This window comes from Neomonachus schauinslandi, chromosome 10 (genome assembly GCF_002201575.2).
Source record: "Neomonachus schauinslandi chromosome 10, ASM220157v2, whole genome shotgun sequence".
NCBI classification, from domain to species: Eukaryota; Metazoa; Chordata; class Mammalia; order Carnivora; family Phocidae; genus Neomonachus; species Neomonachus schauinslandi.
In genome coordinates this window covers 15,162,555-15,176,027 of record NC_058412.1, presented here as the reverse complement: position 1 = coordinate 15,176,027, position 13,473 = coordinate 15,162,555, and the positions used below count along the sequence as shown (strand labels likewise).

Here is a 13,473-nt window from a genome sequence, read left to right as displayed (position 1 = left end):
TTATCCCACAGTGTGCTTTATGGAATGTTTTCAACTCTTATGTGAAAGTTTTGACTTGTAATTTTTTTAAAATTTGTGCAAATAGGCTCTTGGTACGAAGAGATGATCAATAACAGAAATAAATCAGTGGTTCGAAGTATGAGCTGGAATGCCGATGGACAGAAGATCTGCATTGTATACGAAGACGGGGCTGTGATAGTTGGTTCAGTGGATGGTAATGCTTTGTTGCACACAGAACTAAGATCAATATTTGGTTGGCATTTTTATCTTTAGAGGTTTAATTAATTATATGTTAGCTTTCTGACAGAAAAGTAAACATAAAAAGAGAAAACAGTTGATATACAATTTGATGATGTTCAAGAAACATTTATTTTTTTTTTAAGATTTTATTTATTTTTTTAAGTAAACCCTCCACCCAACATGGGGCTTGACCTTACAACCCCATGATCAAGAGTCGCGTGCTCTACCAACTGAGCCAGCTAGGTGCCCCTAAGAAACATTTATTTTTACGTATACTCAAGTAAAAAAATCTATTTTTAAAAAATTTCCTACAGTGGCACTGAAAAAAGATTGAATTAATTTTTCAGGATTATTTTAAATGTCTGCCTAGTTATAATTCATTTTTACACTTGTTAGGCTATTTTATTATAAATACGTAGATCTTAGTTTCAATAAGTATGTAGGGATATAACAATCTCTGGTTATTTTTAAACAATTGAACTATTGAATATTATTGACATATAACATTAGTTTTATTTTTTATTTTTTTATTATTATTTTTTAAAGATTTTATTTATTTGAGAGAGAGAGAGACAGCGTGAAAGCACAAACAGTAGGGAGGGACAGAGGGAGAAGCAGACTCCCAGCTGAGCAGGGAGCCCAATATGGGGCTCGATCCCAAGACCCCGAGATCATGACCTGAGCCGAAGGCAGCCGCTTAACTGACGGAGCCACCCAGGCACCCATAACATTAGTTTTAGATGTACAACATAATGATTTGATATTTTTATGTGTTGTGAAATGATCATCTGGTCATTTTTAAATAGAGCTGAGCATGTTGTTGTTATTGTGTTTTATAGCTTTAAAACCTATGTTTTTCAAATTTTAGTTCATAGGTAACACTGGGGCTTCTGAGAGTCTGTACCTTCATTTTAATGTGAAACTCTATAGAGAAATAATTTATTTCAAAATGATTTCCATTTGTTTTTTTCTAGTGTAACTTCATTTATTCCACAAATGTTTCTGAGAGCTTACAAAGTCACAGCTATAGTTCTAGGCACTAGGTACGACAAAAAATATTTCAGATCTAGAACAGGAGAGATGGATAAGTAACCAGGCAATTACAGTGCCTTGTGGTAAGTGTGGAGACAGGGAAAATACAGCAACATATAGTAGAAGTATCTAATTCAGGCTTGGAGGGATCAGGGAAGGCATCCTGGAGGAAGTGATATGTGCTGAGGCATTAGGCACCACGAAGGTTGGTTTGTAAAGTGTCCTAGGCCTAAGAAATAGCATTTGAGGAGGTCCTCAGGGGTTGAACTTAGCCATGGTTAGGGTACTGAAAAAATTTTGAGAGTCAGTGTAGTATAATATTAAAAGGAGAAGAGTTGTATGTGATGAAATTAGAGACATTAGCAGAAGCCAGATTATGCAGTTTGTAAGTTATACAAGGAGTTGGGATTTAACTTTAAGGGCACTAGGGAGCCAGTGAAAGCTTTTAAGAATGGGAGCAGTGTGATCGAATTTGTTCTTTGGAAGCATCTCTGTGACTGCAACATGAAGACTGGAGGGAGGAAAGAAGGATAGGGGGCAGGTGTACCAGTTGGGGAATTACTATGGTAATTCAGGTGAGAGGTGATGGTGGATGGTGGCTGAACCAGGGTAGTGACAAAGAGGCTGGAAGTAAGTGGACATATGCTGGAGATACTTAGGAGCTAGAATAGATAGGGCCTCATTATTGATCAGTTTGGGGATGAGGGGATGGAAGTGTCTAGAATAATAGCCAGTTTTTAGCTTTGACAACTGGATGGATGGCCATGCCATAAAAATAAGGGATGTGGGAGGGGCGCCTGGGTGGCTCAGTCAGTTAAGTGTCTGCCTTCGGCTCACGTCATGATCCCAGGGTCCTAGGATCGAGCCTTACATCAGGCTCCCTGCTCAGTGGGGAGCCTGCTTCTCCTTCTCCCATTCCTCCTGCTTGTGCACTCTCTCTCTCTCTCTCTGTGTGTCAAATAAACAAAATCTTTTAAAAAAATAAGGAATGTGGGAGAAAGACTGATTGTGAGGGAAGATTTCGTTTTTGGACATACTGATTTTGTCATGCCGTAGGACAGCCAAATAAAATATGTCAGACCATAATTACATGTATGCATCTGTGGCTCCGAAATATCTGGGCTAGAGTCATACTTTTGGGAATCACCAGCAGGTAGATGGTAATTTAAACCATTGGAATAGGTGAAAAACTTACGGGCCACTGTGGGATAAGAACCTGCAACATCAGTGTTGGAGATAAAGGAGTAAACAAATGCACAGAAACCAAGAAAGAAGGAAGGGGTGGTTAAAGAAAAGCCTGCAGTGGACCTAGCAACAGGCCTTAGAGACCTCCTGAAGGTCATCTCTGGACGTGTGGGGTGGAAGCCGGATTGGGTTGGGCTGAGGGTTGAGTGGGAGATGAGGAAGTGGTGACTGCAGGTGTGAACTCTTTGGAGAAGCTTGGCTGGGAGAGGAATGGTGGAAATAGGGTAGTGGCTAGAAGGGAACTTGGGGTCGAGGGAGATGTTCTTTGTTTTATTTGTTTTTATTTGAGGTGGTAGTTTTGAAGGATAGATCTGAGTATATTTAAATACTTGTGAGAAAGGGCCTGGAGAGAAGAGTTTAAAGAGAAAGAGAAAATGTGAATAATCAGTAGAGGGGGATCTTTGCAAAGCTAGGAAGGGCTTAGACCAGAATGTAGGTGGAGGGATTCACCCTAGGTAGGTGTCTGGTTGGGGATATACCTCTTCCTTTGTTTTGGGGGGCAAAGCAGAAAGGGTTATCATGGATTCAGTTTTGTCCTGAATGTTTGAAAGTGGAAATGAGGGATTTCTTTTTTGAAAGCTTTTATTTTCTTTCCATGGTTGAAGATGAGTTCATCTGCTAATTGGGAGTAAGGTCCTAGATTAGAGTTTTGAAGAGAAGGGAGAAAGTTGGAAACAGCTGCTATTTCAAATGTTTAGTAGGATATTTGGCACATAAGAGGTACTCAGTAAATTTTATTGACTACATAAATTGAGCAAATACATGGTGCTATGATGAATGTGAGAGCTCTTTAGGGAAACAGAATTTTAGGGCAGTTGTTGGACAATTATGACCTTGAACCTTTAATGAAATAATTATGTTTTATGTTTTATTTTAGGGAATCGCATTTGGGGAAAAGACTTGAAGGGTATACAGTTATGCCATGTAGCATGGTCTGCAGATAGTAAAGTCCTACTTTTTGGAATGGCAAATGGAGAAATACACATTTATGATAATCAGGGGAATTTTATAGTAAGTGTATATATTTTCATATATTCATTAGTTTTGGTTACACAATTTTATATGATTATTTTATGTATCATTCGTATATGTATACACATTTATTATGATGGTTTGTGTCATCAAGAAAGTCTTCATTTCAATTTTTTTTCCAATCATTTAGATTTTTTAATTAAAAAAAAAAACGGGTCGCTTAAAGGTAAATTAATGCTTTTAGTTCAGAATTCTTGGTAACTGGGAAGGACAACATTTCAGTGTATTGAAGCTGAGGGATAATGAGTTGGATGAGGTACAGTTTAATCTTTGTGTCTTCTAATAGCAGAAGCCTAAGTTTACATGAGATACATATTTTTTTTCCAATGATATTTTTGTAGCAAGCTACTCAAGGTTGTTTGTAAAAAGAATGGAAGACTTAAACAGTAAAGGGCAAAAATCAGGTCCAGGGAAGAAGGCAAAATAAAAGAGGCTCAGCAAGCACAATCTCAAGAAAAACTCTGGCTTTGTGAGATTTAGCTGTGTTTGATCTCTGATCTTACTTATGGGGCAGTTTGGTTTGTTGTGAGGCTGAGGACATTACATAAATCTATTTATTCGCGGAAGTGATAATAGCCAGCTTTTCCATGACACTTTGCTATTTTTGAGGTACTTTCATATACCTCTTGTCATTTAGTCTCATAAATTCTCTGTGAGTTTCTTTTAATCCTCATTTTGCAAAAGGGAAAAACCAAAATTCAGTTGAAGTTGTTTGTCCCAGGCAGGGTTGGTAAACCAGTAAGCCATGGGGCTGGCATTTGAAGTCAGATTTTTAAATCCCATTTTCAGTGTTCTTTCTACAGTACTCTATACTGATCTGTTTTAAAGGATGAAATATTAACCTAACTCATTTGTTTAGGTGAAAATGAAACTGAATTGCTTGGTGAATGTCACCGGAGCGATCAGTATTGCTGGGATCCACTGGTACCACGGCACGGAAGGCTACGTGGAGCCAGACTGCCCCTGCCTCGCAATTTGTTTTGACAATGGGAGGTGCCAAATCATGAGACATGAGAATGACCAGAGTATGTAATTTTTCTTTCTTTTTTTTTTTAATGTGGAGAACTTAAAAAATATTTTAAAATTATTCTGAAGATTATACAGTTCTGTAGGCTAAGTATTTTACCACAATTACCTCATTTTTTTCTTTTTGACTAGATCCTGTTTTAATTGACACTGGCATGTATGTGGTGAGTATCCAGTGGAACCACATCGGCAGCGTGTTAGCTGTGGCAGGTTCCCAGAAGGTTGTCACTCAGGATAAAGATGTAAACACTGTGCAGTTTTACACTCCATTTGGTGAGGTAAATGTCTTTTTTCTTTCCTATGTAGCGAGTAATGTAGGGGAAAAAGGTGGAGGAAGCGGTATAAACTTGTCACCTTTTTGAAAAGGGACATTTTGAGTAAAAATGATGGAATAACAGGCATCTTGTCTTTGATTAATGTCCTCACTTCTAAGTCTTGATAGTTGTATTTTATCATGGAATTTAGTTTATCCTCTGTACCTTTAGAAAATGAGCTGTTTCACCTAAGAAATCACTATGCAGTAGTATTTAGAATATTTTCTCTGTGATCTGAATGTGCATCTTTTTTCCTAGCTGGTTTTGTGTTGTTTTTAATATAATTTAGTTGTTTCAGATTAATATTTTGGATTTTTAATGTGATATATTAAATGTACATAGATGTTAAGCACACATATCTGTCTCTTCCTCCTTCAGACTTTTTTTTTTTTTTTAAGATTTTATTTATTTATTTGAGAGAGAGAGTGCAAGTTGGCAGAGGGGCAGAGGGAGAGGGAGAGAATTCCAAACAGATTCCCTTGAGTGTGGAGCCTGATGCAAGGCTTGATCCCAGGACCCTTGAGATCATGATCTGAGCTGAAATTACCAGTTAGACACTTAGCCACCTGAGCCACCCAGGCGCCCCTCCCTCCTTCAGTCTTCTAACAGTTTTAATTTGTTGAGGAATAACCAACTATTTTAAGAAAATCTATCTTTTTTTTTTTTTTTTAAAGATTTTGTTTATTTATTTGAGAGAGAGAGAATGAGAGACAGAGAGCGTGAGAGGGAGGAGGGTCAGAGGGAGAAGCAGACTCCCTGCCGAGCAGGGAGCCCGATGCGGGACTCGATCCTGGGATCCAGGATCATGACCTGAGCCGAAGGCAGTCGCTTAACCAACTGAGCCACCCAGGCGCCCCTTAAGAAAATCTATCTTAATAACTAATCTTAAGTGATGCTACATTAGAATACAAGCATTGTTTTCATAAATGCATGTGTTATCCTTCTTAGTAGTATTATTAATTAAATTTCTTTTTTTAGATTTGATTTATTTATTTGAGAGAGAGAAAGAGTGTGCGTGGCAGAAAGGGAGGGGCAAAAGGGGAGGGAGAGGGACAAGCCGACTCCCTGCTGACTGCAGAGCCCAAAGCAGGGCTCTATCTCAGGACCCTGAGATCATGACCTGAGCCAAAACCAAGTCAGTTGCTTAACCTACTGAGCCACCCAGGTGCCCCTAATGAATTTAATTTTTAAGGAGAGTTTTATTGAAGATGTAGTGGAAAATATCAAATAGGAGAGTTAATGTATTGTGAATTTTAAAGAATTTGTAAAGTGAGAACTTAGTAACTAAGCTTAATTTTTTGCCTGTTTTATTTTCTGTCTCTAGACTCTATTTAGTCCTTATTGGTTTTTATAAATTCACTATAGACTTCAATAATATGTGTTTTTGCTACATAAAAGCCTTCCCCAGTTGTTTTAATATTTAAAAATACATTTTAATAATTTCTCTGAGGGTAAGAAACGGTATCAGCTCATGCTTTTGAATCATTGTCTCAAAATACCCAGTAGAATGTGATGTAGAGAATAGATTGTACATTGCCAGCTAATATTTTTGGTAGATGTTAAAAGCTAAGGGAAAACTGAAGTATGGTTCTCAAGGTTCCTAACTATTAAAAATCTGAATTCATGGGGCACCTGGGTGGCTCAGTTAAGCGTCTGCCTTCGGCTCAGGTCATGATCTCATGGTCCTGGGATCGAGGTCTGAGACAGGCTCCCCGCTCAGCAGGGAGTCTTCTTCTCCCTCTCCCTCTGCAGCTCTCCCTGCTTGTGCTCTCTTGCTCTCTCTGTCAAATAAATAAATAGATAGATAGATAGATTAATTAATTAAAAAATATCTTTGGGGCGCCTGGGTGGCTCAGTTGGTTAAACGACTGCCTTTGGCTCAGGTCATGATCCTGGAGTCCTGGGATCGAGTCCCGCATCGGGCTCTCTGCTCAGCAAGGGGTCTGCTTCTCCCTCTGACCCTCTTCCCTCTCGTGCTTTCTGTCTCTCATTCTCTCTCTCTCAAATAAATAAATAAAATCTTTAAAAAAAAAATATCTTTAAAAAAATCTGAATTTGTTCTTAATTCATGTTCTTTGTTGGTTATTTTTGTCAACCATTGGCTTATTTATCATTATTTTATCTGCTTATTTTTGGTAGTTCAACCTTTTCTAAGTGGAAAAACATGGATTCTAAGGCCTATTTATCTTGCAAAACAGTGTGTTATGTGTTAAATTGACAACTGTAGGTTGGTTTGGCATGCTTGTAATTAAAAGTATCTAGCACAGTTCCTCAGGGTATATTAGTCACTTGGTATTTTTTTGAATGAGTGAATATATAGGGGACTTACTTTGGATCTATGTTATTAAGATAGGGAAGGTAACTTAGAAGGAGGTTATCTAAAGATTTAACCTTAAGGAAACCTCAGGGAAGAATTTGCTTTTGATTCTGAAGGCCTGAGTCTTCTGGTTTTTATACAGTGGTCTTAGCCAGGGAAGGGGATGACAGAGCATGTGATTTGTCATCAGGTTGGCCTGGCTTTGGCTGTGAATTCCATTTCCACAGCGTCGTCTCACTTGGAGAACTTCTTTCACCTCTGAGACTCAGTTTACTTATGTTCTGAAATAAAGGTAATACCTCATGGCACTGTTGTAAAAATTACAGGAGGTAACAATGAGAAAATGCCTACCCCAGGGCTAGGTGAGTGCTTACTACAAGTTGGTTTTCTTTCGGTGTTGCTGCCATCACCTGGCTGGCCTGCAGAGTTGGGAGATGGCCTTATTCTCTTCCCAGTGAGGCTCGTCACTCCTAGGAGTGATGCTGTGAGAGCCTGCCTGCTCCCTCTGGTTTCATGCAGGCAGCAGGACAGACAGAGTGGACCCTCCTAGGTTAAAACATTTTTACCCCCATCGGTTTCCCTGGCAAAATGGAGTTTCATACGTTAAACCTGACTTGCGAGCATATCTGCTTAAGAACAAGGGATAGCAGTACGATTTATTAAAATTCTTGGGTCTGTCAAAACATAGATTTACAGTATTTTCTTTTTATGGCCACATTAAAATGTCTTTGTATTAATTTATTCACTTGTTAATTTAGCCATAAAATGGGCTATGTTACAGTTAAAGCTGTAAGTTGGTTTGATATCATTGTAATTAAAAGTTTCTAGCATGTCTTCATATATGAAGACATTAATTTGAGTGCATGATACATTTATTTACTTAATAGATATTTATTGAGTACCTGTTTATCAAGCAATCCGTTAAGGGATAGGGACATAAATGTGAATATGATGAAGTTAGTGCTCTCTGGTAGCTCACTTTCTGAATTCTCTGGACCTGTAGAAGGAAGGAAAAGGCAGGAAACAATATTAAAGTTGCATCTTGGAGGATGGAGACTGTGCTCCAGGAGCACAAGGGAGAGTAAGGCTGGGGAGGCAAGGAAGAGGAAAGGAAGATTTCAGGCAGAAGGTCAAAAGTTTGGAGGCACAGTAGCCCTCTCATGAGGGAGAACACAGGAATTATGGCTAAATAGTGAGGTACTGAGCCAAAGAGTATAGCTTTGAGCCAAATGGGAAGAGGCATTGTATACTCTGCTAAAGAATGTGATGGTGGGAAGCTATTGATTTTTAAAAATGATTAAACATTTTTTTAAAGCAGGATAAGATAGTGATTGGATTTGTGTTCCAGAAAGGTAATTTTGACAGTAGAACAAATATTGAATTTGGGGGGTAAAGGCTGGGAAAGAGAAAAGAGATAAAAGGTAAAGATTGCAGTTAGACCATTACCATAGTTCATTCAGGAAAGGGGGGAGGGGCAGTGGAGGATAGATGAGAGTGAGAGCCATAGGACTTGGTGACTGATTGGCTATGGAGGATGAAAGAGAGACCAGACTTAAAGATTGCATTTACTACCACAATAATTCTTTCATCCCAAGAGGCACAATTTTTTTTTAAAGATTTTATTTTTAAGTAATGTCTACACCCGATATGGGGCTCGAACCCACAACCACCCACTGAGCCAGCCAGGTGTCCCCAAGAAGCAGAATTTTTTACAACTCCAAAATTGGAATGCATCTTATAATCAAAGTTTTCCTATTTTAATTAGCAGTATGTTTTATTCTTCCTGAGTTATACATAAATATGCATATTTAGATCTCTGGCATCTTGGATTTGATGAAATTTGATACTGAATTCTTTCGCTTTTGTTTGTAAATTTCTCCTATCATAAGTATGTTTTTCATTATAAGAATTCAAGGAAAATGATTTTGAAGTGAGTAGTAACCTTTCACAAAATAATTTTTATAACACCTTTGATCCCTATGAAGTGATTGGTGGTAATTTATATTTTATTTAATTGTGATATTTTAGGTTAAATATAATTATTTTTTCAGCATTTGGGTACCTTGAAAGTTCCTGGAAAGCAGATGTCTGCACTATCTTGGGAAGGAGGAGGACTGAAAATTGCACTAGCTGTTGATTCTTTTATATATTTTGCAAACATTCGACCTGATTATAAGGTGAGTATTGTGAGCAGTTGTTAAAAAAAAAAGCTGTTTTTATTTACTTATTTTTTTATTTTTATTTTTTTAAAGATTTTATTTATTCATTTGAGAGAGAATGAGATAGAGAGAGCATGAGAGGGGGGAGGGTCAGAGGGACAAGCAGACTCCCTGCCGAGCAGGGAGCCCGATGCAGGACTCGATCCAGGGACTCCAGGATCATGACCCGAGCCGAAGGCAGTCGCTTAACCAACTGAGCCACCCAGGCGCCCAAAAAAGCTGTTTTTACTAAACAGTTTTGCTACAGCTCAAAGTATAATGTACGTTTCTTGCATGTGTTCGCAGCCACTTGATTTTAGAAACCAGATGAAAGGAGACGTTTTTAGTGTGAAGACTTTAGAACCTGAAAACTTTCCTAGAATACTATACATAACTAATAAAATACCCCTAACAGTCAGGGTCTCAGCAGGAAACAGATGACACACTCAAAAGAATAACTGAAGAGAGACTGATGGAGGGTTTATTAGAGAGGTACGGGCATGGCTAATGGGTCCTGTAAGGGATGACAACGCAGGCATCCAGGGATTAGCAACAGTGGGCAAGGTAGGAAAGTATTGTTCCTGGAACCCACTAGAGCTGTGGCTGTGCAAGAGGGATTATCCTGTGGGAGCACAGCCTCTGCCGGCTGGCTGTGTAGAAACAGTTTTGGGGAAGAAATACGTCAGCCCATCTCTCTACCTGTTGGTGCCTTCTATTGGCCAGACCCAACTGGAAACCAGAAGGCAAGGTAGCCTATGTGTTGGAGTTCATAGAAGTCAGTCTCCAGGGGATAGCAGGGTAAAAAAAGGCAGCGAGAGAATGGATCAGAAGGGGAAAATGAGAATAAGCGGGATAATACTGATCAATATTTTTAAAAAAGATTTTATTTATTTCTTAGAGAGAGAGAGCATGAACGGGGGTGGGAGAGGGAGAAGCAGGCTCCCCGCTGAGCAGGGAGCCCAACACGAGGCTCGATCCCAGGACCCTGGGATCATGACCTGAGCCGAAGGCTGATGCTTAATGGACTGAGCCACCCAGGTGCCCCAATACTAATCAATATTTTATCTTAAATTTATCATTTGACCCAAAACAAGTTCAGAATATGAGATTACTCAATCTGGTAAACTACTAAGAATATTTGCTATGAAAAACTTATTTTATTTTTAAAAGGCAAAGCACCTTGGAGAACTGTCTGATTCTAGGACTAGGGTGGGAAAAATACAGGAGTCTCTGACAGTGCCAGAAAGTAAGCAAGTGCTCAAAACACAAAAGGATAGGGCATACCAAAGAGACAAAGGAGCCAACCTGGAAGAGCTCCCAATGGCCAATACTGGAACAATTTGAGCAACAAAATAAATGATGTAACTTTGCATTGCAACCAAATTATAAAATAAATGTCCACAAGCAAAAGCTGATCTAAAATAAATTATTTAAATAAATAAATGGAGGAGAAGAAACAAAGCTTCCTTACAGAAGTATTTGAATTACTTAGATGCTACCCCCTCTGGTCCCTGGCTTCCCTAACTTGAACATGAGTTGCATTCAGTGACTCACTTCTGAAGAGCAGGGTATGGAAAGGGGAAAAAGAACGTCCCCTTACCGTGGAGAGACCTAGCAGACACCACCTTGTCTTGGCGGTCAGGGCTGGTGTCAGCGGCGTCACACAGGTATCGTGTATCCCCTGAGGTGGCACATGAGGAGAGCCCTTCGCTTCTGTCATGGGCTCACTAAAAACTGAGAATCCCAATCTGAGCGGGAGAAAAACACCAGACAAACACAGATTGAAGGATATTCTGCAAAATACCTGACCGGTACTCGTTAAAGCTGTCTAGGTCATTAAAAACAAGGAAAGACTGAGAAATCATCACAGCCCAGGGGATTCTAAGGAGATATGACTACTGAGCATAATGTATGCCAAATAGGATTCCGGGACAGAAAAAGGACATTAAGGAAAAACTAATGAAATCCAAATAAAGCGTGAAATTTAGTTAGTAGGACTGGATCCGTGCTGGTTTCTTAGTGGTGACAAATGTACCACAGTAGTGTAAGATGTTAACAATAGGGAGAGGAGTACAGGGAACTCTGTATTATCCTAGTAACTTTAAAAAAAGTTTTTTTTATAGAGCATGTGTGAGTGGGGGGAGAGGGCACCTAGGGAGAGGGAGAGAGACAATCTTAAGCAGACTCCACACTCAGTGCAGAGCCTGAGATGGGTCTCGATCTTACAACCCTGAGATCATGACCTGAGCTGAAATCGAGGGACGGACACTTAACCGACTGAGCCACGCAGGCGCCCCTATCCTTGTAACTTTTGTATAAATCTAAAATTACTTTATTTTATTTTATTTTTTAAGATTTTATTTATTTATTTGACAGAGAGAGAGATAACAAGAGCAGGAACACAACCGAGGGGAGTGGGAGAGGGAGAAGCAGGCTTCCCGCCGAGCAGGGAGCCCGATGCGGGGCTCGATCCCAGGACCCTGGGATCATGACCTGAGCGGAAGGCAGACGCTTAACTACTGAGCCACCCAGGCGCCCCTATAAATCTAAAATTATTTTAAAAAGTTTATTTTAAAAAGTAATCATAGTATAAAAAGTAAATATGCCTTAGTTTTGGATAGTAAACACAGTCATAATAATATCAACTCCGAATACTGATTTATTAAAAATTACACATGAATATATTGGGGGAGTTAGCTCAAGAGAAAGAGGTTCCATTAAGTTCTTTAAGTTCCACTATCTCATACATAAGTGATATGGAGGTAAATAACAAAACAGTCAAAGCTCAGAGTTGTAAATGGCTGCCCCTGGGAGGAAATTAGTCAGTGGGGATCTGCATTTTATTTTTGTTTTAAAGAAGCCACATAGAATTATTTGACTCTAAACTATGTGCACATGTTACTTTGGTAAAAACAAATGTAGAAAATGTGGATGGGGAAAAAAGGCAAAGCATCTGTTTTTGAATTTTGGCTTGGGGACCCAGAATATAAACTTTTATTTATTTATTTTTTATTATTATGTTATGTTAATCACCATACATTACATCATTAGTTTTTGGTATAAACTTTTGGTGGGGATCACTCTTCTGTTGTCCCCCCATGCAGCTGGTAATGACTATTGAAAAATCTGAAATTTTCACCACTGAAGCTTAAAATCTTACAAATGAAAATGAGGAAAGTTAAATTTATTTTTGTAGTACATTCTTTGATAACTGTATTGCTTTTAGATTTTGTTGTTGTTATTTCGGTGAGAAAAGGTATTAAGCTGAATGTTCAGTCCTTCTGTCTTCTATTCCTGAAGAAGATATTTGGTCAGCACCAAAAAAACCACATATCTACAGTATATAATAAGATTTTTCTTTTTTTTCTTTTTTCTTTCCCAATGTTAAATGTTCTTTTTCTCTTTCTCTCCCTCTCTTCTTCCCTCCTGTTCTTTGCTCCTTCCTTTCTTCCTAGTGGGGTTATTGCTCAAATACTGTCGTTTATGCTTACACCAGACCTGATCGTCCAGAGTATTGTGTTATCTTTTGGGATACGAAAAACAATGAGAAATATGTTAAATATGTGAAGAGTCTCATTTCTATTACTACCTGTGGAGATTTCTGCATTTTGGCTACAAAAGCTGATGAAAATCATCCTCAGGTGGGTGTTCCTTTATATGTTAAAGCTAAGATGGGTTAACCTCTACCTTCTTAAGCATAGCCTCTGTACTGGTAGGTGCAGCAAAGTATTGGGTCTACTGGCCATGTCTGTCTAGACCTCTGTTTTGGAAAATTATGTGACTCCATTGGTTCTCTGTCCCCTGTTTTTTTCTCCTATCAGCTAATCCATTAGCATTTCATATTGACCAGGTCAGTACGGAAGCTTTTTGTCTCTGAAATATATTTAAAATGCCATACTCCTTTTCCAAGTTAAAATTCCACAAGGAAAAATGAATATCCAGATGTCTAGTATAAACGCTCAAGAAATTATGTAATGATGACCATTATAACACTTTGGGTAGCTTTGGCACTGAGAAATATACTTTTATTTGGAATTACATTGCTTTAAAAATCAATATCTCACAGGGT

The 13,473-nt window shown here is 38.7% G+C and overlaps 1 protein-coding gene across 2 annotated transcripts in view; it reads left to right on the top strand.

Moving 5' to 3' along the window:
- The window catches only part of WDR35 (WD repeat domain 35), a 57,852-nt gene that overhangs the window by 5,144 nt on the left and 39,235 nt on the right, over nt 1–13,473 (top strand). For both annotated transcript variants that reach the window (XM_021697470.1, XM_021697471.1), the window contains exons 5-10: nt 86–214; nt 3,395–3,528; nt 4,409–4,574; nt 4,708–4,853; nt 9,258–9,383; nt 12,860–13,045. In XM_021697470.1, the coding sequence (XP_021553145.1) occupies nt 86–214; nt 3,395–3,528; nt 4,409–4,574; nt 4,708–4,853; nt 9,258–9,383; nt 12,860–13,045 (887 nt within the window). The remainder of the gene's footprint in view (nt 1–85; nt 215–3,394; nt 3,529–4,408; nt 4,575–4,707; nt 4,854–9,257; nt 9,384–12,859; nt 13,046–13,473) is intronic.